The 26,375-nt window shown below is 35.5% G+C and overlaps 1 protein-coding gene across 1 annotated transcript in view; it reads right to left on the reverse strand.

The window, feature by feature from the left end:
- Window positions 1–26,375, reverse strand: part of SORCS1 (sortilin related VPS10 domain containing receptor 1) — a 726,370-nt gene that overhangs the window by 191,029 nt on the left and 508,966 nt on the right. The window contains 1 exon segment of the mRNA XM_074295531.1: window positions 13,622–13,695. Within this exon segment, the coding sequence (XP_074151632.1) occupies window positions 13,622–13,695 (74 nt within the window).

Consider the following 26,375-nt stretch of genomic DNA (forward strand, 5'->3'; position numbering starts at 1 on the left):
ACAAAAAAAGTAGTTACCAATTAAAATGAAAATGTCAGGTGTTCTTGCTCTCTGGTTTTTTTAGAAAAAACAACAATGAGGTTAGATTTGGTTTGGGTTTTATGGGGCAAGGAGAGGCTGAGAGTAGCCCTACCAGTGCCCAAGGAAGTAGATTTCTTTTTTTTTTTTTTTTTTTTTTAAATTTATTTTTATTTTATTTTATAATTATAACATTTTTTGACAGTACATATGCATGGGTAATTTTTTACAACATTATCCCTTGCACTTACTTCTATTCAGATTTTTTCCCTTCCTCCCCCAAACCCCTCCCCCAGATGGCAAGCAGTCTTATATATGTTAAATATATTACAGTATAATTTAGATACAATATATGTGTGTAGAACCGAATTTTTTGTTGCACAGGAAGAATTGGATTCAGAAGGTAAAAATAACAGTTTACATTCATTTCCCATTGTTCCTTTTCTGGATGTAGCTGGTTCTTTCCATCATTAATCAATTGGAATTGGATTAGCTCTTCTCTATGTTGAAGAAATCCAGGAAGTAGATTTCAAGTCTTAATATGAATACCTGTAGGCCCAAGATATATGGATCCAAAGAAAACTATCACTCTTATGGGAGCCAATGAAGTCTTTGTTTTTAGAATGTCTTGCTGTAAAATGGCCTTTGGTCTCCTCAGCCACTGATTTACTGGGAAAAGTCAACCACCCACCAGAGAAAGGTGGAATAGCAAATTTGTGCTCCCTGATCCTCAACCTCAAGCTGTCTGCAATGCATAAATATTCTAACAAGTTTCATCTTGTCACAATAGAGTCATAATGTTGCTCTGTTCAGCACATGATAATGGCTTTGTAATTCAATTATTGGTAGTATTTGTCTTCCAGGATTTATCTGCTCTAAACCTCTGCACTCATGTTAAAACCCCTTACCATAAATCTCATAAATGCTCCAGCAGGTTCTGTCCCCTTCCTGAGGGCACATCTTGTCATTCCAGTTCAAACCTTGACAGCATTTTCTAAATTATGGAATGGCTGTTTTTGGAGTTGTTGATTTTTTAAATGCCAACAGCAGAGATAAGGATAAAAGATGTTAGTGTAGATTCATTTTCCCTGCCTATACCTAACTTAAAGATAGATAGTCCAGAATGGACAAAAAGACAGACAACAACAGCTTTGATTCCAATGGTTTTGGGTAGAATTAGTACTACCTGAGTCACCTTTTCCTTTCTCCCCCCATCCCCTTCAACATTAACATATGTTTTTCTAGATAACTGGTTTGTACTTGCCTGATCTCTTTGACAGCATCACAAATGGAAGGATATTTCTACCATTTGGTCCTGTTTGTCTCTGAACATTAAATCTCTGAGTCCCACATTGTCTCTTTGCCCCCAGGCAAGGTAGGTTTTTCTCAGCTGCCATCTTTCTCTTGATTTCTGAACTTCTCTTACTTTAGAACAACTTCCCTTTGCATTATATCTTCTTTCATTCTCCTAAATTACAAAACTAGCTATCTCTCCTAAACAAGTTAATGGTGCATAATTCTAGAGAGAATAATTAGGACCAGTGGGGAATATTCCTCATAAGATCCATTTTTGTTCAATATAAATATGAAGTTATTTATGAAATTACCTATTCCCTGTTATTAGAAGTGCTCAGACAGAGCTTAGATTCTCGTTAAGGATTTTTGAAACAAAAGCCCATGATTCAGTTTGAGGTTAGGCACTAGATGATTTGTGTGTCTTTCAAAACTGGAAATTCTGTGATTTCATGCTTCTCTTTTCAACACCTTCTCAAAATATATTAATGGAAGTATAATGAGTATAATCACCAAACTCCTATCCCCTCTGTCTAGAGCATACTCCTTAGAAACTGAGCTTGGGTCCCCCAGACTACTTTTATGAGACCACCCCTGGTGGCCCACAAGTATAATGGCTTAGCACTGAAGCCGTTGATATTTTGGGATGAAATAATAGTCTCTTGGTCCATATGATAGCAATTGGGGGTGGGAGACCTTTTAAAAGAGGAATGGTTGCTGAGTCAGGAATAGCTACAGTCAATGATTTTAAAGGAAAAAACAACTCTTTCCAACTGTTTCTTCTTACTCTTTTCTGAAGCCAAGAAATCTCTTTCTGCAACTTCCTAAAAAAGGGCAAAGAGGACAGCCCATATATCACAAAAAGCATACATTCTTCTCAGTAGTACTTAAGCTTAGATTTGGGACTTTGGATATTACTTCTACTTGTGTGTCATTTTGGGTAGGTTTTCTTTTTATTTATTTTTGTTTCTTCATTTTTTTTTTCTTGAGCATAGGTAACAAAACAAAAATAGAGTATATTTCTATCAATAGACATATTCTCGTGATTTAGAGAATTTGGAAATCCCTAATTTCTTTCAGCTAGAATTGGCTGACAACAGAATTTTCTGCCATTATACTTTTCTTAAAGAAGATAACTATTAGGAAATTTTCCCTGGGGGTGAGTCCAGAATAAGGGTGTAAAGAACCATCTGCAATGAAAAATGGTCTATCTTCTTAAAGGTCAGGCTCATAAAAATGTTAAGAGAAAAAAAAAGCCAGTCTCCTTCGGAACTTAATCAGTGACTATATGTAAAGTATCAGCTGGGGTGCTAGTCTTATTGCTATGAAAGAATCCAGAGAAGAGAATTGTATTCTTTTAGAAACTGAAAATATTTCAAGTATTTTGCTTAACTTACAGTGTCATATTTTGAAAGTATTTACAAAAATAAGCAAGCCCAATGGAAGATATCCTTGAATTTTTACAAACTCAAAACTGTAGCATATGCACAATTAATGATGAAACCAAAAATATTTAACTTGGAGAATAGAAGACTTATATGACTACCATTTTTGCAGGACAAAATTAGGAAAGGGAATATGTACTATCTTTTCATTGTTTCACAGAGCAAAAGTAGGAAAATGGCTAGAAACCATGAGGCTAAAATTTTCAACAGCAGACAAAAATACTTTCTAATAATTTAACAATGTTGAAATGGACCATCTTGAGAGATAATATGCACGAAGGCACTGCAGATATTGAAACTAAGGGAAGATAGATGACCATCTGTTCGGGATTCTTGTTTTCAGAAGGATGTTACAAGATATATAACCTGCATAGTATCTTCCAACACTAAGATTCAGTGATCCCCAAAGATCTCAAAATACTGTCCCTTTACCCATCTAAATATTCCCTCTAGTCTTTGCTTCCAGATTACTTCCCTACTATTTGCAGAAAATTTGGCCCTTCGCACCCTTTTAGCTGAACAATTCAGAGGACCACTGCAAAAAAATTGCTCCCCAGACTATCCTCTTGCAGTACTCCATGTTTTTCACTTGATAAGACACATTTCATTACCCTTAAGAGATGGGTGTATAACCTTGGTCTTTATTGTTCTTAGGTAAGGGTTCTGTGCTCACCTCTTGGCTGTTTCATGCACTATTTGAACTAAACTTACTATAAGAAAGTTATTCCTACAAATTAACCTAAAATTTCTCTATGGCAATCTGAGTCTGATGGTTCTATCTTTGTTTTTCATGAACTAATGGAAACAATTAAACTTTGTCTTTTTCTTTATTACATGAAGCCCACATTCTTTCACTACTTTTATTTATTTATTTATTTATTTAATTTTTTTTTTTTTTTTTTTTTTTTTTTTATACCAATTACTTCTCTTCTAACCCAAAGGAAATGGAACTTGGTTGTACTTCTCTGCCTCCACTAAGAGATATCTGAATGACAAGAAACAGAAAATAGGAAAATAGGATAGGAAAAAATAAAGGCATATGGCTTTTTAATTTAGCATAACAACAACAAAAAATGACTCATATGTCAAAATCAGGACTCTGTTTAGCTCTTAAATCCAAATGTTCTCAAAGCAAATTTAAAGGACAGCGTGTGACCTCCACCCTTAGAGTACTGTAATAACATCCTTTTGTTTCAATGTCCTGGCTTTTCAGATGTCTAAAGTGAAGAGCATCAAATGTAAGGTTTATCACATCCTTTGGCAACTACCCAGGTCCAGCTTTCCTACTGATTAATGCGGTTTTCAGCCTACAATTTTTAATCCTTGTTTGGAGTGGGCCCCTGAAGTATGCCCTTCTTAGTTTCATTTTTCTAAGAAAATAAATTTAATATGGCCATTATTTGTTCAACTTAGAACACATTGTTGAAAATCTATTTGTATGATATACTTATTTATAGTTGTTTGTCCTTAATTTAAACTGATTTCTAAGTGCAATAGCTCCAGTGGCTCTGAAGAGCCTTACAGGCTAAGTTATGCAATTTCCTCTTTTTGCACAAGCCAGAAAGAGGCTAATGCATTCATTGCTGTGAGACCATTGGCAAGTCATGTGACTTCTGCCTCAGTTTTCTGATTTGTAATATGAAAATAATAACACCTATCTCTCCAAGAGATGTTATAATAATTGAATTATATAATATTTGTAAAGCACTTTATACAATGTCTGGTACATAAACATTAGCTATTAGCATTAGTATTACATAAACATTAGCTATTGAAAATAGTACTAGAGTGTAGTGAGATAGTCTCTGGCTGTTTACACTCATTGCTATACTTTAATAAATCTGTTCTATGTTAATGATGTTAGTTTAAGTACTAATATCCTTCAAGGGAGAATAGTTATTTATATTTTCCTTCAAACTGAATGGATGCTCTTTAGAGCAGCTGTTTTATACCCTTGAGAAAAATGGAATTGGAGAAGTTGTCCCCAACCACTTTGCCAGGGCAATGATTCTACCACAGATCAGTTTCTAGAAATGGACTTTGTCTGTACCCTAATAATGACCTATTAGCTAGAAGCATGTGATACAGTGGATTGAATGTTATACTTGGGGTCAGGAAGACCTGAAGTCAGATCCACATCTGATACTAGCTGAGCAATTCATTCTTCTTTTTTCTTCAGCTACCTCAACTGTAAAACTGAAATAATAATAATAGCATCTGCCTGGCAGAGGTGTTGTGTGAATCAAATAAGATTATATTTGTAAACTGCTTAGCACAGTGTCTGGCTCATAACAGGCACTATAAGAATACTTATTTACTTCCTTCCAAATCTACCCGATCCCTTATGAAGAGTGTCAGTATATAAAATGGACAATGTTATATACAAATAGGAAATACTGTCTAAGAGTATAGTAGAAGTGGGAATAGTAGGTGAAGGAATAAGTAGATTCCTTTCTAAAAGAAGTAGTTAAGAGTCCAGAAGACATTAACCTTTCAATTGAAAAATTCATTAACCAGGGCTAAGTCTATTGCTATGTATACTTGTGTTGCTAAATTATTTTCTAAATAGTGTATTATTAAAGGTAGCAAGATAACATATAGTAGTGGACTGTAATCCAGTCTGAGATACTAACTGTGTGACCACTGGCAAGTCATGTGACTTCTGCCTCAGTTTCCTCATTTTGTAACATGAAAATTAAAAAAATCTATCTCTCCAAGGAATGCTATAATGATAGAATAATATAATATTTGTAAAGCACTTAGCACAATGTCTGTACATAATAGGTACTATATAAACATTTGATATAAGCATTAGTCAACATAGTATTAGAGGGTAAGCAGATAGTCTTTGTTTTTTTACTGTCATTGCTATTCTTTAATAAATCTGTTCTATGTTAAGTTCTAACAAGGCACCAACAACCTAGAAAAGCAAACAGAACCTTAATCAGACATTCCTAGGCTAAAATCTGAATAGAGGCTAAGCCATAATTTTATCATTATTATTATTATTATTATTAAAAGACTCCAAAACTAAAAGAAATTAACAACTGGTCATTTATGAGAGCATGAGTCACAGGTTATCTATGGTAATCATATATACTGGACTTTCTAGGATAGTCCCAATTTTGAAAAAAAAGTATAAATATAATTTTTATAAGAATTTTCCAAAGAATCACCTTTGGTTAAATTATTTATCCCATATTTTTGATTCAGAAAATATTTTCACCACATATCTACCTCATTCCTCTAAAGGAATTTTTTCAAACAGGGGAACTCATAAAGATTATAGATAAAAATGTGAAGGAACTGTGATTCAAAACAATATAATCCACATTCATTAAACTTCTGTGACATGTGAAACACTATGCTAGACAATGAGAATACAAAGACTCAAAAAACAAAATGACCTCTGCCCATATAAACATCACATTTTCCTCAGGAGATGGAACACGGTAGTAGATCACTAAGAGCAAGGTCATTTGAGGACACATACAATAATAAACTATGGATGTCAAGAAAATTGCCATGGAGCAAACTGAAAGATGAACTAAGCCTTGAAAAAAAAGGAATGTTCAATAGCAGGACTGAAGCAAGAGGAAATTCCAGGCTTGTAAGATGACTTGAAAAAATGAAGGGTAATAAAAGCAAAGTCAGCTCTTGGAGCCAGCATTCTAAGGAATGGCATTAACTTCATCAATTGAAAGGCACTGAAATGTACGTGGTTTAGTGGGAAGGGAAAACACCAAAATGAAACAGTGGCCCTGGGGATCAGAAGACCTAAATTCAAATCTGTTTTATGATGTAGTCTTGGGAGAACCATTTAACTTCCGTTAATCCTTTAAACTTTCCTTATCCATAAAATGAAAAAGTTGAACTAGATCACTTCAGAGGTCTCTTCCAGTTATAAATCTTTTATCCTATCGGAATAAAGCTGAACTGGGGAGAGGACCCATCCAAGTGAATGGTTGGGTGATAAGTACCTTCAGTAAAAATTGAGGAGATGGATGAGATGCACCCTCAACTCAAGGAGAACTGAATTAAGGCAACCACAAAGTAGGCTAAGTGGCAATGCAGTTGAGAGGAATGATTCCCATCAGGGGAGGGGTATGGAATACATCAATGGTAGTGAGAGCCTCTATGACACTTCATGAGAATCAAAGAGTTATGATAGAAAAGGGATCTGAACAAATTCATCAATGAAAAACAATCAGAGAAGAATTTTAAGAAACAAAACTTCATCCAGAAAGAATACATAAGAAGGAGGGAAGCAGCCTGATAATATGGTGAACAAAATATTGGGCCAGAAGTCAGAAAGAATAGATTTCTAATCTAGCCTCAGACACATTATGCTGGGTAGCCCTGAGCAAGTCACTTAACCCTGCTTGCCTCAGTTTTCTCATCTATAAATTGAGCTAGAGAAGGAAATGTCAAACTGCTCTAGTAACTTTGCCAAGAAAACCCCAAAGGGGTAGTGAAGATTTGAATATTTCTGAACAACAAAAAGATAAAGAGGAACTCTGATTTATGAGCCCTTGATCCTGACCACTTGAACTAAGAGTCCTCTCTGGTCAAAATTGCAAGTGATAGATACTATATAACTCTCTGAAGGAAGATTGTTCTTTGGAGTATATAGTTGCTCTCCGTGGGCTCAGATTTAAATATTTTGTATTTCTATTAACTTCTAAATAAATCTGTTAATATTTTAAATCCTTGAGATCATAAATAAATTAGAGGAACATAGGATAGTTTACCTCTCAGACTTGTGGAGGAGGAAGGAATTTGTGACCAAAGGAGAACTAGAAATAATTATTGATCACAAAATAGAAAAATTTGATTACATCAAATTAAAAAGCTTTTGTACAAACAAAACTAATGCAAACAAGATTAGAAGGGAAGTAACAAATTGGGAAAACATTTTTACAGTTAAAGGTTCTGATAAAAGCCTCATCTCCAAAATATACAGAGAATTGACTTTAATTTATAAGAAATCAAGCCATTCTCCAATTGATAAATGGTCAAAGGATATGAACAGACAATTTTCAGATGATGAAATTAAAACTATTTCCATTCATATGAAAGAGTGTTCCAAATCACTATTGATCAGAGAAATGCAAATTAAGACAACTGTAAGATACCACTACACACCTGTCAGATTGGCTAAGATGACAGGAATAAAGATGAATGTTGGAAGGGCTGTGGGAAAACTGGGACACTGATGCATTGTTGGTGGAGTTGTGAAAGAATCCAACCATTCTGGAGAGCAATCTGGAATTATGCCCAAAAAGTTATCAAAGTGTGCATACCCTTTGACCCAGCCATACTACTACTGGGCTTATATCCCAAGGAAATACTAAAGAAGGGAAAGGGACCTGTAGGTGCCAAAATGTTTGTGGCAGCCCTTTTTGTATTGGCTAGAAACTGGAAAATGAATAAATGCCCATCAATTGGAGAATGGTTAGGTAAATTATGGTATATGAATGTTATGGAATGTTATTGTTCTGTAAGAAATGAACAACAGGATGAATACAGAGAGGCTTGGAGAGACTTACATCAACTGATGCTGAGTGAAACGAGAAGAACTAGGAGATCATTATATACTTCAACAATGATACTGTATGAGGATGTATGCTGATGGAAGTGGATATCTTCAACATAGAGAAGAGCTAATTCAGTTCCAATTGATCAATGATGGACAGAATCAGCTACATCCAGAGAAGGAACACTGGGAAATGAGTGTAAACTGTGAGCATTTTTTTTTGTTTTTTCCCCAGATTATTTTTACCTTCTGAATCCAATTCTTCCTTTGCAACAACAACAAAATTCAGTTCTGCACATATATTTTGTACCTAGGATATAATATGTATGGGAATGCCTGCCATCTAGGGGAGGGGATGGAGAGAAGGAGCGGAAAATTCGGAACAGAAGGGAGTACAAGGGATAATGCTGTAAAAATGTTATAAATATAAAATTAATTTAAAAAATTAAAAAAAAAATAAAGTGCCATTGGCTCAGAAAAAAATATTTCAAATCCTATGAACCTATATACTTATAAGGGGAAACACTAACTAACCACATTTGAAAAATGACATAGATTAATGTTCCCAGAGCTTTCCAAAGATTGTAGAACTTGGAAGGGTGCCCAAATGACTTATTAGTGATTCCCAAGAAATCAAGAAAAAGGGTAGACATGGGATGATGGAATGGAATTATACCTCATTTTTTGAGCTCCAATGCCTTTTACTAAAGAGAGAGAGAGATGCACCAGCTTTGTTACATTTCTTAATTTCCCAAAGAAAAGACTATATCCTCCTTGAGGGCCAATTGACAAGTGCTTTTACTAAAAAGGTCGCTTATATTAGGCCCTTTTAAATACCTGTTGTTGAATTTATGCAAGGTCATCAAAGCAATCTGTTTTGAAAGTAAAGTCTCCATATAAGTCTAGTTATACTTAAAACTCTTGTGCCATTTGAAAGAACTTATTTGAAATATTACTAATAACTTGGATTTATCTCTATCTTTCATATTAACACCTAATAATTTCTGAGCAACAGAAAAAATTTTAAAAAGAGTAGTAGGCTCTAAATTACTATTGATTATGAGAATTAAACTGAAACAACACTGAGGTACCACCTTAGACTTAATGACAATTACAAAAGCTGGGGGGGATGAAGGCAAATAGATACACTAATGTACTGTTCAATGAATAGAGAATTGATCCACACCATTCTGCAAAACAATTTGGAACTATGTTCAAAGGGCTATAAAACTGGACATACTCTTCAGCCCAATAATACCACTACTAGGTCTGTATCCCAAAAAGATCAACCAAAAAAGAAGGATCTCCTTGTTTAAAAATATCTGTATGACTTTTTTTGTCATAGCAAAGATTTGGAAATCTAGGATATGTCCAACAGTTGGGGATTGTGATGGAACATTATTGTGCTGTAAGAAGTGAAAGGGGGTCATTTTAGGAGAAAAATAGCAAGATCTATATAAACTATTGCAAAATGAAGTGAGAAAGGTCACTGTGAAGTTCAGTGAAGTTCACTGTGCACAGAAACAGCAATATTATCACAATGATCAATTGTGAAAGACTTGGCTACTCTGATTAATACAATGATGCAAGGCAATTTCACAGGATTTATGATGAAAAAAAATAATACTATTCAACTCCAGAGAGAATTGATGAATTCTAAGTGCAATTTGAAGTAAAATTTTCTCACTTTTTTTTTGCAATATGACTAATAAGGAAATATGTTTCTCGTGTTTTCACATATATAATTGATGTCATATTGTTGGCTTTCTCAATGGAAGGGGGAGGGAGAAATTTGAATTCAAAATTTAAACAAACAAGAATGTTTTAAACAAATAAATAATAAATAATTGAAGATATAGGAAAGGCCTTGTGATTTTCATCAACCAAAAAAAAAAAAAAAAAAGGAAAATGCTTTGCTATTTACAAAAGTTTAAGCTAATTTGAGAATTAGGAAAATTTAAATCAGTAGTCTTTGTTACTGTGTACAAAGTCAAGCTAGATAGCTTCCTCCAAGAGATGCTTTGATGCATGGTTGCTTTCTTCTCCTTCACATGTCCCTTTGAGTGGAGAAACCCAGTTCAATTTAGAAACTAGTGATTTAACTATACTTATCCTTAGAATGATTAGTCAGACTTAATTAATTCAGAATAACTGGAAAACAGTGCATCCAGAAAGTCAAAATTCTGAGCCGAGGCATATACAGAAAGAAACAAGAACTGTTCTTTTCAGGTACATTTAGTAATGAGAATAAGGTCAATTTAGTGTTATTCGGTAGTTGCCTTATTTCCATGACCAAACGTGAAAGATTTCAAATAATCACCATTATAAACAATATGTCTCCTGCTTACTTATAAATGTACTGTTTATATAATGATGATGATGATGATGATGATATTAACTAGAATTTATATAGCACTTTAAGGTTTACAAAACAGCTTCAATATGCTTGAATTCAATACTCATGTACATGAAAAATTCCCTTCCACCCTAACAAACTTAGTCTTAAATTTTCACAAATTTCAAGTTGAGACCTATATTTCCAAACTGAGTGAGGCTAGTAGTTGTCATGTTGTAGAATTTGAATAAGGGTTAGCTACGATATGACTATTATGATGCTTATTTTTTAATGTATCCTAAAGAAACTTTACAAGTCTATTTTAGGGCTTCATAAAGAGGCGTGCATATATACATTCATACACACATATATGAATGCATGCTTAAGTACATCTGGTTAGCATGACATGGTGAATAGACTACAATCTTTAAGTCAGGAATAGTTGGATTCAAATATCAACACAAACACTTAGCTATTTGATTTTTGGCAAGACACAACTCCAACTTTCAGGTTTCTCATCTGTTAAAGGGATATCATCAACCTTCGTATTATAAATCTAAGATCTCAGAGACCATCTTGTCCAGTGCCTTTATTTTTATAGATGAGAAAAGCTGTAAAAAAGTTGAGAAAATTGCCCATGATCACACAGGTAAAATCACAGGCAGGACTTAAACAGAAGTTCTCTGAAGTGAAAATCATTGTTATTGGGGCAGCTGGGTCACACAGGTGATAAAGCACTAGTCCTGGAGTCTGGAGGATCTGAGTTCAAACAAGCTACAGACACTTACCAGCAAATTACTTAACTTTGCCACAAAACAAACTAACAAATGAATGAATACATAAATAAATAAATGAAATATAAAAGTCATTGTTCTTTTGACAGTACCAGGCATTAAAGATCAAAAAAAGAAAAGAAAGAAAAGGAAAATGTACCTTAAACTTAAATTGATATAAAATGTGAGCTATCAAGTTAGTCAGTCAGTCATAGTATTAGTCTAGGCACTAAAGGGGTAGAAAAAAGCAACTTATTTAGGTTAAAAAATCCATCCAGGGACTTTAAACAGTTATATATCACTTCAAAGTAGTATCATGCATTTACACCAATATATTTCAGACTTGAGAGCAAAGGAGGTCAATATGGGTTATTGATATCTCTCCTGATAGAAGAGACTTCATTTGATCTGATCTTTAAAAATGGTACCACATAGATCTAGGCAGTAGCAGAGGAAAGAAGAATAAACTTTCAAGCTACAGAAACCCCCTTTTTAGTGTTCATGTTCCCTAGTGATGAAAACAAAGGGCCAGCTTTGCAGAAGTACAACTGTGTTATTTCTCACCAGGCTTGCCTCCAAATGGGCTGCCTTTTCAGGAGGCATCAATAGTTTTAACGGCTTTTCTAATGCTGTTCTCTAGCTTTCAATTCTCGAAGGGGTTTTAGTGTAGCATTTGAAAATGAGAGAGATAAAAATGTATTTCTCATGGATGTGTCTAAGTGTGTGCAGCAGAGAAATGGTAGACCTTAGTGATAGGTACCATGTCATACTTAAATCCTGAGACAGATGTGTAAAAATGAACAGCATGTTTGCTTTGCTTTGATGCATTCATTTTTAAGAGAATGGGTAGGAACCTTTCAATAGCCCAGCCACCATCTGCTCATGAGAACAGCTCTCCCAAAATGGCCCACTTCTGACAATGAACCCAGACTTCTGAGCAAAGGTATATTCAAAAGATTGGTTCTAAACTCATAACTAAAGGTTGTATTCCAACTTAGAGGCCACTTCAAAAATGTCTTTCTGGAGTCAAGTTCACCAAAAGAAAATGATAAAGAAAAGGATGGAAGGAGCAGAGGAAAAGGAAAACTACTAATAGGAACCTTAATTTACTGTTTGATAGGTTGGGCTCAAAGATGGCCTGGCCTTCCCTTTTTGTCCCAATCACTCAGCATAAAATTCCTACCTATATGCTATTCCCTTGCATACTACAATGGTGTACTGTTGCATAGGTGCATTTTCCTTGTAATTCCCCTTCTAGACCATGAACTCCAAGACAGAAGGGATCAGATCTTAATTATTTTTTCATTTCTCTCTGTCTAGAGATTTCTTTACATTGTATTCAAATAAATAAGTATTTATTACAGACTCATATTCTAGATACTAGAGAGACAAAAATTTAAAATTACAAATTACAAAAAAAAAAATAAAAAAGATGAACATGTCTCTATCCTCAACCAGCTTCCTTTTATTTTTTCCTTTTGCTTTAATTCTGTAGTCATTTCCCCTGAATCATATTCACACCAGTGAAAGAAGTTTAAACTTAATTTACTACTATTACTAATAATTAAAGTAGCAATAATAGTAATAGTGAATATTTATATAGTATTTTTAAGTTGCAAAGAGCTTTATGTATATTTTCTCATTTCTGATGAAAGATAAATACATTTTAAAATATGTGAAATAAGGGCAGCTAGGTGGCACAGTGATTTAGAACACCAGTCCTGAAGTCAGAAGGACCTGAATTCAAATCTGGCCTCAGACACTTAATACTTTATAGCTTTGTGACTCTGGGCAAGTCACTTAACCCCATTTATCTCAGTAATATACATATACATATACACACACACACACACACACACACACACACACACACACACACACATATATATATATATATATACGAAATAAGTACAAAGGAATTTGTACAATGGAATTTGTGAAACAGCATTATTAACTTGGGGTCTGTTCATAGAAGTTCCAGTACTTGAGTCTTCTAGGAAGCTAGGGATTCTAACACACTTCTTGATGCATAGCACATGGTTAAATAAATAGCATATGAATCAATTGTGAATGCACATAAAAGCATCATTTGGGTTTGTTTAGAAACCAGACCATTCCCAAACCAGTAGCTCCCTTTGGAACAATAAATGTGCACCAAAAATCTGAAGGCCATTTGAGCTGTTTTCTCAGAATATAACATGAAACATTTCCATATTCTTACCAGTAGAATCTGTTCGGGACGACTCCTTCCTGGAGAAGTTGCCATCTCCTCCCAAATTCTGCAGAGCTATATAACTGTAGAGAAGAGAAAGAGTTTTCAATTGTGTAAACTGTCAGTTGTACAAGCTATCAAAAGTTGAAATATCAGTTCAATTCATCAACAATTACAATGTTCAATTGAGATGCCTTTGGCTCAAGCATAAGAAAGTAGAGGAAAATTAGGATAGAACAGTTGGAATCAATTAATTGAGACTACCAGGCTAAACAATGAAAAGAGTCATCTCTTAGGATACATACCCTGATTTCCTCCCCTCTCAATTGGTAATTCACTTTCTCAAATATTACTTTGTACATATTTTGTATTTAATTTACCATGCACATGTGGCCCCTTCTCAATATATACATATACATACAACACATATGTATACATATATAGATACATATTTATACATATTTTTGTCTTTGTACAATGTCTGGCACATAGGGAATTCTTAAGAAATGCTTTTTGAAGCCATTCTCCAATTGATAAATGGTCAAAGGATATGAACAGACAATTTTCAGATGATGAAATTAAAACTATTTCCACTCATATGAGTGTTCCAAATCACTATTGATCAGAGAAATGCAAATTAAGACAACTGTAAGATACCACTACACACCTGTCAGATTGGCTAAGATGACAGGAACAAATAATGATGAATGTTGGAGGAGATGTGGGAAAACAGGGACACTGATGCATTGTTGGTGGAGTTGTGAAAGAATCCAACCATTCTGGAGAGCAATCTGGAACTCTGCCCAAAAAGTTATCAAAGTGTGCATACTCTTTGACCCAGCAGTGCTGCTACTGGGCTTATATCCCAAAGAAATACTAAAGAAGGGAAAGGGACCTGTAGGTGCCAAAATGTTTGTGGCAGCCCTTTTTGTATTGGCTAGAAACTGGAAAATGAATGGATGTCTATCAACTGGAGAATGGTTGGGTAAATTATGGTATATGAATGCTATGGAATATTATTGTTCTGTAAGAAATGACCAATAGGAGGAATACAGAGAGGCCTGGAGAGACTTACATCAACTGATGCTGAGTGAAACGAGCAGAACTAGGAGATCATTATGCACTTCAACAATACTGATGGAAGTGGATATCTTTAGCATAGAGAAGAGCTAATCCAATTCCAAGTGATCAATGATGGACAGAATCAGCTACATCCAGAAAAGGAACGCTGGGAAATGAGTGTAAACTGTGAGCATTTTTTTTTTGTTTTTCTTCCTAGATTATTTTCACCTTCCGAATACAATTCTTCCTTTGCAACAACAACAACAACAACAAAATTCGGTTCTGCACATATATATTGTACCTAGGATATACTATAAAATATTTAATATGTTTGGGAATGCCTGCCATCTAGGGGAGGGGATGGAGGGAAGGAGAGGAAAAATTCAGAACAGAAGAGAGTACAAGGGATAATGTTGTAAAAAAAAATTACCTATGCATATCTACTGTCAAAAAAAGTTATAATTATAAAATTAATAAAAAGAGACATGCTTGTTGAATGTCTATTGAATGAATAATTTGATAGTAATATCTAAAGACAACTGAGTGTTCACTTTTCTTAAAGAAAGATGCTGACCTCAGTGCCCCTTTTTCCCCTTTATACAAAAGCCCCCATATTCCTTAATGTGATTCTCAAATCCTATTGTATACCAAACATTAGCTATCTTTCTGATAATGTACATATGCTGGCTTCTAATATTTCTTACTTATATTGAAGAGAGAGATTGTTTACTCCTATAAGAAACTTGCTCTGTTTAGTTTTATTTACTTAAATTACTTCCAGATCTCAGAGTCCTCTAGAATGCATAATCATCCTTAAAATTTTATTAATTTTATTAATTTCTTTTTTCTTATTTTAATACTTTAATGTATTCAAAGAAAAATGAAAATATTATATTTAAATCCATCTTTTATAAATTCAGCTCCTTTTAAAATTTTACTTTTAATTTATGGAAAGGAGAAGAACCTATTTGTTCTAAAATGTTTAAATCAGCTTTCTTTGTGATGGCAAAGAGCTAGGAATTGCAAGATGCCTATCTATTGGAGAATGGCTAAATAAGTTATATATTATGAAACACTATCATACTATGAGAAATGATGAGCTCAAGGCTGATGTCAAAGAACCCTGGAAAGATTTACATGAAGTGATATTGAGTAAAATGAGCAGAACCAGGATAACATTATACAAAGCAAAAAAAATATATAATGTGATGATCAACCATGATGGAATTGGCTTTTCTCAATAATGCTATAATTCAAGGCAATTCCAATGGATTTAGGGATGGAAAGTGGCAGTCATTCAGAGACAGAAGTATGGGCAATGAATATAGATCAAAGGATAATATTTTCAATTTTTCCCCTTTATTTGCTTATATTATTTTCTTGTGTTTTCTTCCCCTTTGTTCTGATTTTTCTAGCACAAGATGACAATTGTGGAAATAAGTTTTAAAGGATTGTACATATTTAACCTATATCAAATTGCTTGCTGTCTGGGGGAGAGGGAAGATAAGGGAGAAGAGAAAAATTTAAAATGTAAAATCTTACAAAAATGAAAGTTGAAAACTGTCTTTACATGTATTTGGAAAAATACAATATTATTGGGAAACTATTTAAAAAAAAAAAAGAAATGGTGAGCTCAATGATTTTAGAAGAAAATGGAAAGGTTTAAACTGTAATGATTTCAGCATTTTACTAGCACTATCACATGCTGTCTGAACCATTTTCTGCAAGTTCCCCTTAACCCTGCATTTTAAGGGAGTGATTTTGGAGGACCATCAAAGACACATGCTGAAAGTTGAGGGACATTAGAGAAAAGCTACTGAGGGTCACTAAAACAGGGGAGAAGAAAGCCTACAGCTCTCGTTCCTACTCTCTGAACCTGGGTAAGTTATCTATTCTATATACTGTCTTTCCCACAGAAGCAGAACTGCAATATGTAAGTAGAAGGGAGAAATGAATGGTAACTAAACAGTATATAGAGAGATAAACACACTAAAGGCAAATTAGGGACAGGAAAAGACAATAGACAATTAAAGGATAAGATTCTCCTTTCAGATTCCATTGGTACTCTTTCCCTACCACCCAACAAACATACTTTGGATATAGATTACAAAACTAGGGAGTGTGACCTTTTTTGGAAGGGAAGTCTGGGCCAGAACTCTGAAAAGGTGTATTTAAGACTCAGTAGGATTGATGAGATAATGATTCTCTAGCTAATGATGTAATCAACTCTAGTTAAGTACATATACTTAATGTGCTGTGGTGATGTAATGATACTATAAGTTAGCGCTTGCACAGTAATGGCTACAGTTGCACATGGTCTGTGTGGTTGCACATGGTCAGTGTGATGTAGTGATGTAATTGTACTGGAGTATTTAAAGGAAGTCTCAGACACAGAAGATTCTCTTATGTTTAGATGGTATTAGAGAATCTGGCTTTTGAAGTTTTAACCCCTAATGATTGGAAATCTATAGCAAAGACATGTTTAGAACCTGGACAAAACTTGTTGTGGCTTTCTGAGTATAGGGAACTCTGTAGAATACAAGCCCAACAAAATAGGCAAGCTGGAGTTGATATACCAGTCACCGCTGATCAACTATCAGGTTTAGGTCCTTATGCAGATGCTTTAGCGCAGATTAATTACCCTTTGATAGCATATGAGCATATGAGAGCATATGAGCTCTCAAAGCATGGGGCACCCTCCCAGGAAGACAAGATAGAGGGAAAGCCTTCATGGAAATGGTGCAATGTCCAAATTAACTCTTTGCTGATTCTGTGGGACGTCTGTAGACAACTGTCATACAAACTATTGGTGAAAATGCAGCAACAGCAATAATGATAAAACAACTTGCTAGAGAAAATGATAATGAGGTTTGTAGAAGAATTATATTAGGACTACACAAGGATGCTCCTTTAGAGGAGATCATAAGACACTGTGCTACAGTGGGCACAAATACCTCTTATACTCAGGGTATAATGCAGACTTTTCAAGATCTGAATGTGGGAAAACAGAGTCCCTTTTGGAAAAGTTCTTCCAGAGAGAGACTCTTCAATGCTTTCAATGTGGTTAAAGTAGGGCATCTGAAAGCTCAGTGTTGGCAGAGAAGACAGGGTGGGAGAACAAGATCCAAAACCATATGTCTAAAATGCAATAGAGGCTTCCACTGGGATTCAGAATATAGATTGATTCAGGGAAATATGAAGCAGGGCTCAGCTCCAGAACCCCAGACAAAAACCACTTGGGACATGATGGCAGCCACTGTTATACTCAGAGAGTCTTTAGAAGTTCAGTAGCCAGACATGACCAATCAGCCAAGCTGATGGGGGAAAGGGATTACAATTGGGTAGAATAGAGTTGTATGCAGCTGGGACTACTAAGATATCCCTAGGAGAGGTGAAATCTGTCCCTATCCAGCCTTTGCACCCTTTCCCTCCAGGGACAGTAGGCTTGATTATTTCATCTCCTGAGAATGCTTACAAAACAGTGTTCATCCATACACTGATATGGGAAACTGGGGAATGTGTAACTAATATCCCAGTCACTAATACAGGTAGACAATGTGTGACATCGCCCAGGAGAAGTAGTAGCATCAGGTTTACTGATACAGACTCCTAACAGGCAATCTGGTGATATCTGCCCACATTTTGACTCCCAACAACGAAATCCAGGAATATACTAGACAGCAGCAGTTATAGCTGATTTACCTATGCCCACTATCTATATAAATGGCATACCATTAGAAGGATTGGTAGACACAGGTACAGATCGTACAGTCATTAGAGGTGCCAGCTGGACCAATCATTGGTCAAAGATTAAGGCAGACACCTATATGCATGGTGTAGGAGGATCAATAGCAGCTGAAGTTAGTGCTACCCCTTTGAGATGGATATTTGAAGGTAAAACAGGAGTTTTTATTCCTTTTGTAGTAGAAAAAATCACCATCAATCTATGGAGAAGAGACATCTTACAACTTACAATAAATGAGTACTTTGTTTTTATAGGCAAGGCTGCTGTTGAAGGCCTGTCTGCACTCTCATCTGGTCCCATTCAATGGAAAACTGATACACCAATGTGGATAGAACAATGGCCCTTAGGTATTGATAAAATCCAAGCCTTATTAGGCTTATTAGAAATAGTACAGGAGCAACTTGACCAAGGACATTTGCAACTTTCTCTAAGTCTTTGGAATTCCCCTTTATTTTATTATTTTTTTTCCTGAGGCTGGAGTTAAGTGACTTGCACAGGGTCACACAGCTAGGAAGTGTTAAATGTCTGAGACCACATTTGAACTCGGGTCCTTCTGAATTCAGGGCTGATGCTCTATCCATTGCACCACCTAGCTGCCCTGGAATTCCCCTGTATTTATTGTAAAAAAAGAAATCTGGAAAATGGAGGATGTTGACTGATTTAAGAAAAATAAATGAACAGATGGAAACTATGTGAACTCTTCAGCCTAGACTTCTATCTCCTCCTTAATTGCCTAGAGAATGGCAAATCTATTCTAGATAAGGAGGATATGATTTTCAGTACCCAGTGTTAACTTAGTTGAGCCTTATAAAAGATATGAATGGACAGTTTTGCAACAGGGAATGAAAAATAGCCCTACTATGTGTCAAATGCATGTGCAGCTGCTCTGACTCCAGTAAGAAAAGCATTTCAAAAGTTATATTGTTACATTACATGGATGATATCTTGGAGTGTGCACCTGAGCAGCAAATTTAGAATCATGGCTACAAAAGACCATAGAAACACTAAGGAACTACAAATTGCACATAGCTCCGGAAAAAATACAAAGTCACACTCCTTTTCAATATTTAGGCTATGAAGTATATCCTAAGGTGCTTACAATACAAAAACTTTCTTTAAGAACAGAGAAGTTGAACACCTTTAATGACTTTCAGAAATTGATAGGTGATATCCAATGAATGTATCCAGTGTTAGACTTGACTACCTGTCAATTACAACCATTATATGACACTTTAAGGGGAGACAGTCCTTTAAACTCACCACACCAGCTTACAAAAGCTCAAGCTTTGAGAGAAGTTGAACTGGCTTTATCCAATGTGGTTGAAAGAGTCACTCAGAAACCCTTGGAAATCTCAGTTTTTGCTACAAAAAAGGCACCCACAGCAGTCTTTCATCAAGGACATATTATGATAGAGTGGGTGAACCTCTCAGCACAACCAGAACAAAACCTCATGCCTTACCCAGTGCTTGTGGCTAGAATTTTATTAAAGGCCATTAACTAAACCGTACAATTATCTGGGATAAGTCCTGACAAGACATATACCTTTTATACCAATGTATAAATTAATATGTGCTGTGAAACCATGCCAGAGTGGCAAATTTTATTGGCCATAGCTCCAAATTTTACACATGGGTCTACATTTGTTATGTACTTGCACGTATAATCTTGTGACTTAACTATAAAGATAGTAGTCAGAACTCCTTTTCAGTCCACTCAGCAGAATGAATTGTATGCAATCATTCTAGCTCTTACTTATTATCCAGGAGATGCAAATATAATATCTGATTTGGCCTATTCAGTAGGTGTGATACAAAGAATTGCCACAACCCAAATAAAATTCGTAGCCTCTAATACATATCAGCTCTTTAAGGAACTTCAAGAGCAAATGAGAAAGCATCCAGGTAAGATTTATATCTTGCATGTCCACTCTCATAGTAGACTTCTAGATCCTATTTTTGATGGTAATTCAAATGAAGATAGCTTTCTAACCATGTTCAGCAAGCCAAAGAATCTCATTTTAAGTATCAACAGGCTGCTTGAGATTTACGTTTACAATTTGAAACAACAAGAGAGGAAGCTAGAGCATAGTAAAAGCCTTTACAGCTTGCCTTCTTTCCACGCTCCTACACTCCCTCTAGGGAAGAACCCTGGTGATTTGAGACCCAATGAAATCTGGCAAATGGATGTGACCCATTATAAATCTTTTGGTCGTCTGTCTTTTATCCATGCTGTGGTAGACACCTTTTCAGGATTCATTTTTGCAATACCAGCACCAAAAGAGACAGCTCGAGTGGTCACTGAATTCCTTAAACAAGCTTTTGCAATCATGGCTGTGCCACAAGCAATAAAAACAGATAATGGACCTGCATATACTTCTAAACATTTTGCACACTTCCACACCACTGGCATACCCTTTAATCCTCAAGGGTAGGCAATAGTAGAGAGGAGAAACAGAGACATCAAGACACTCCTCCAAAACCAAAAGAGGGAGCCACAGGTAACCTTAGAGAACTCCTAAATTTAGCTCTCAACTCTATTTTTTTTTTTTTTTTTGATTTTTGGTAAAAATGCACTGGCTCCAGCAGACAGGTTTTATATCTCAGCAGAAGGGCAATGTCCAGTGTGAGCAGCTCCACTATCTTTAGATAATCACAAAGTGATGAGAAGAGACCTAGAAAGTGGTGAATGGAAGGGACCAGATAGGTTAACTGCTTGAGGTAGAGGGTTTGCTTGTATCTCTACAGATGGAGAAGGAATAAGATGGGTGCTGAGCTGTATTTGCCTTGTCTATCAGAGAGAGATGGAGCAGATCCTTGAAATGAAGGAGAAGACCCAAGAAACATCAGCTAGTTCCATTGCTGATGGTGCCCACCACTGAAAGAGCATGGCATTTATGGCAATTGACTCATGGACATCAAAAATTCTTAATGAGACTGATGCAGGACTTTAAAACCCGCAGGAATCATTGGATTCACTGAGACATGATAAGATTGTTTCAGGACTTCAAAACCTTCAGGAATCACTGGATTCCCTGACATGTGATTGTTTTTGGACTATCTCTTGGCTGCTGCAGGAGGTATATGTGTGATTGTTATTTATATACTTTCCTTCTAAGACTTATGGACATGTATATTCATATTTTTTTATTATATCATTACTAGCCTGTGTGATTCCTCTCATCTCGATTCATACTGTTTGTTATATCACTTCTTGCATGTATAATTCATGTTTGTTACATCACACTAAGCTTGCACTAGCTGTGGGGAGAGCCATTACTATGAGCCTGAGTTATATTACTATGTGTTTGTGTAACACCTCTTATGCTGATGGATTTATGTATACCTGTTTTAGTTTCAGCCCAGAGGAAACCTGCTAATAATATCACCTCCTTTTGGGGTTTTCACCTCCCGGAGAAGTCAGGGAGAATGTGACCATCTGTGTTCTAAAACAAAGAAAGCAGAAGATGTAGAGGACCAGGACTCTGAAAAGGGGTGCTTAAGACTCAGTACGATTGATGAGATAATGATTCTCTAGCTAATGATGTAATCATTCTAGTTAAACACATATATTTAATGTGCTATGGTAATGTAATGCTACCATAGTTAGCACTTGTGCAGTAATGGCTATAATTACACTTGCTCAGTGTGGTTGCATATACTCAGTGTGATGTAATGATGTAATCCTACTGGAATATTTAAGGGAAGTCTCAGACACAGAAGATTCTCTCTTAGCCACAGCTCTCAGCCACAGATACAAGAGAAGACACCAGATTTCAGGCTCCATCTTTGACCAGCCACATGGCCCTCCTGCCTCCTTTACTCCTCCACTAAGACCAAGGACTTGGGCTGATCCCGAGGTCCTCCAGAGAGCTAGTCCTGATTTTACAGAAATCACTACCAAGCTAGACAAGTTAAAATGATTCTAACAAAGGTAGAATTCATCTAGGATAGAAGAGATAAAATTACTTGTTCCTAAAAGGTAGATCTGGGGGAAGGGACTGAAGTTTTGGCAGACTTCTGGTCTGAGAATGCCTCTTGGATAAAGAAGAAAGTTTGACTCATTGGGGCTTGGAATGTAATTTGGGGGCATTATAATCTTTAGACTTAATAGTGCCTTTTGTCTGGGAAATAATTTTGGTTTTGAAAATGTGGAGAGTTTAGAATGGAAAGAAGAGAGGAAAGAATGAAACAACTATAAATACTTCTACTATTACTACTACCACCAGCACTATTACTACTACTACTACTACTACTACTACTACTACTACTACTACTACTACTACTACTACTACTACTATACTGCTGCTGCTGCTGCTATTACTACTACTATTATTGCTGCTACTACTTTTACTATTAAAATTTCTACTTACTCTTCTTTTAAGGAAATTGAGGTTGTGACCTCCCGAAGTTTTATATACCTATGTGCCTGAAGTTGGATTTGAACTCGGGTCTTCCTGACTTCAGACCCAGTCCATTAGCTTCTTCTGAGATGCAACTTCTTAAGATTAGCTCTGCTCTATGCTGAAGGAAGAGATATAAAAGGACCTTTGGTTTTCCTCATAGGTTGTCAGAAACTGAGAGAAAGGTCCAGGAGAGACTGTAACCTCACATTAAAGTTAGGCTAGAGCTCTCTTTGGTTGTCTGTCTCCCTCAGGACCTTGGTGGTGCCAATTGAGGTTTTTCCCAACACTTTTCTCTTTGAAGGGTGAGCTTCCATAGAGTTCAGAGAATGTTCTCAACTATGTTAATATCCCTTTTATAGTATTTATTGCCAGCTAGCCTGTATAGAAATAGAGTATACTGTACATAGCATAAATATACCATCAATACTATTGGCTTCTCCAATGGCTAAGTTCATATTGGACCTGCAGATGAGCAGGCAACTCCAGGTAAACTAAGCCAGTCCATGTCGCAAGCTCAGTGAACTTTGGAGAAGCTTTTTTTTTTTTTTTTTTTGAGATAGTGTTTCTTGGAACAAAATAAGAAGCTCAAATCACTAACTACCAAAGCAAACAACTCGATTGATCCAAACTGAAAAACATCTGGGAACCAGCCAAGGAGACCTATTCCAATTTAAGGTTTTGTTTCACTCTCCACTATTCCAGGGGATGTTTTCTTGGCTTCCTTCCTTGAAAACACATAAGAAAAATGAGAGATAAATGCTTTCATACTGTATAAGATTTTATCCATTCTTTATTTGTACCTGAGAGCATCATATAACTCCACTCTTATAGAAATAGTTCATGCCTCTGAGTTATATACATCTCTGAACTTAAAGTATTCAAGTTAGCCTCAAAGGACTAGAACAGGTGGCAATGCAGCATTGTGGAAACAACTAGTGAGAGAAACATGGCTAGAAAGTATTTTATCTGAGGAGAGGGAGAGAGGGAAAATTTGGAACAGAAGTTTTTGCAAGGGTCGGTGTTGAAAAATTACCCATACATATGTTTTGTAAATAAAAACTATAATAAAATAATTTTTAAAAAATAAAGTATTTTATTTGAAATAACAAAAAGGAGCTTAGTGAAATGCAAATTCTATATATATATCAATATAACATGTCTGTTTCTGGATGATATCTCTGGTTGGCAGGTCAGATTGCTCTGTGTTTTATTAAACAACATTGCCAGTTTGAAAAGAGTAGTTGATGGCATGGACAAGACTTAAAAATCATCTAAGGGTCACTTAGATTAAGGCATAACTCCTAAAAGTAGAAAATGATTTCTTGGGCTCTGAAATAATAATATGATTACCCAATGGCGGGCAGTTTTCAAAATGTAATCAGCCTTCTCCATTTATAAAAAGCTATCATGTAGAAGAGTGATCTCATTTTTTCATATTGGAATAAATACCTCAAAACCAGGAGTAATGGGTGAAGGGTATAAAGAAGCAAATACAGACTGGATGTAGATTTTTAAAACATTCTAACAATTCAAAATGTTTTTAATTAAAGCTTTATTTTCAAAGTATATAAATCTATGATTTTTAATATTCATCTTTACAAAACCTTATGTTCTATTTTTTTCTCCCTTTCCCCTTGATGGCAAGTGATCCAATATATGTTAAACATATGCAATTTTTATATATAATTCATCAAATATCATGATGTATAAGAAAATCATATTGAAAAGGAAAAAAATGAGAAAGAAAACAAAATGCAAGCAAACAACAAAAAGAGTAAAAATACTATGTTGTGATCTACACTCATTTCCCACTATCTTCTCTCTGGGTGCAGATGGCTTTCTTCATCACAAGACCATTGGAATTGACTTGAATCACCTCATTATTCACAAGAGCCATGTCCATCAGAATTGATTACAAGATTTTTTAAAAATTAACTGGGTCACCTTGGAGGTGAGGAAGAAGGGACTAATAGTAATATTCTTAGTCATTTGAGGTAAACAAGAAAAGGCTGAATAACTACTTAACATATATCTTTCAGAAAAAGATGATTTTAGAGATATAGGTTAAACAAGATGAGGTTTTATTATTGTTCAGTTGTTTTCCAGTCATGTCCAGCTCTTCCTGAACCCACTGGGATTTTCTTGGAAAAGATACTGGAATGATTTGGCATTTCTTCCTCTAGATCATTTGTTAGATGAGAAAATAGGTAAATAGGGTTATATGACTTGCCTGGGATCTCATAGTAAGAGTTTGAAACTGGATTTGAACTCATGAAGATGACTCCTGGTGATACTCTATCCAATGTGTCACAGTTGCCTTCAACAAGATAGTTGCTGAGGTTTGTTCAGAGAGCAATTCCATAATTGTATTTCTTTTCTATATTCCACTATAGTGCATTGAAAAAGCAATTGTTCATGTCTAGAATACACATCTACTCCTCTCATCTTCCCCTCTTGGAACACTCTCTTCTTTCAATGCTCATCTCTAGTGCCCCTTTTTCCATGAAACTTTCCTGAATTCCTCCATCGCTACATTAATAAATATACTCACTCTCCTTAAATTTTGTGTTATCCATGTAAATATTACACCCTCATAGAAAGAGCTTCTTAAGGGCTGGGACAATATGCATTTTCATCACCAGTGCCTAATACTTACTGTTTATTGAAATGAAATAATGAGGAAGGAATTTAAATGCAAGACTTCCTCTATAAGTTTGATGTTCTTTTTATTGTATTTTGTATTTTCTTGTCTGATACAGTTTTATGAGTCTAATTTTAGTCTCTTTGACAAGAATATAACTACTTTGAGGCAGAAATTGTGTTTTATATTTCTTGGGCATCCACACAGTGCTGAGAATAAGGGAGGTACTCATTAAACATTTTCTAATAGACGATTGACAAAAGAATTTCTAAGGAGCCCCAAGCAATGTCATGAGCCAAATGGCAGCACTTCTCCATGGGATGAAGGATTTGTAGCAATATTATTAGGGCTGACTTAGAGTCATCTGGACATTCCATATGGAATAGATAGTTTGTGCCTGTATCCTACAGGACATTGTGGTTTTCTGTGATGTGTTAAGAGAGTCCTGCTCCTAAAGATTAAATATATTGGGGCATTTGAAGTTTTGTAGCTGTAGGCAAGAGGTGAATATAAATTAACCCTCACTGGAGGGAGTTTTTTCCAAGTTCACCCACTATTTCAAACATTTTCTCCACAGGAAGTGAATTGTTAGACTTTGGTTACAGGAGGAAAGAGGAAAATCTCACTACAACTCAAGTTAATGTGTTAATTAAGCCTATCCAACCTGACAGCAAGGCTTCCTTCTATAAAGGAGGGAGGGGTGTCAAAGCATTCCAGTGAATAACAATTTGAGAATGTCACAGCAAGTCAGCAAACACTATCATTACAATCTGTTACATCAGAGAGAGCATTAGCGATTTTCTACAGTGAAAAAGAGACAGAAATGTGAGAAAGAGAGAGAGAGAGAGAGAGAGAGAGAGAGAGAGAGAGAGAGAGAGAGAGAGAGAGAGAGAGAGAGAGAGAGAGAGAGAG

The sequence above is a fragment of the Sminthopsis crassicaudata genome, chromosome 2 (genome assembly GCF_048593235.1).
Source record: "Sminthopsis crassicaudata isolate SCR6 chromosome 2, ASM4859323v1, whole genome shotgun sequence".
Classification (NCBI taxonomy): Eukaryota; Metazoa; Chordata; class Mammalia; order Dasyuromorphia; family Dasyuridae; genus Sminthopsis; species Sminthopsis crassicaudata.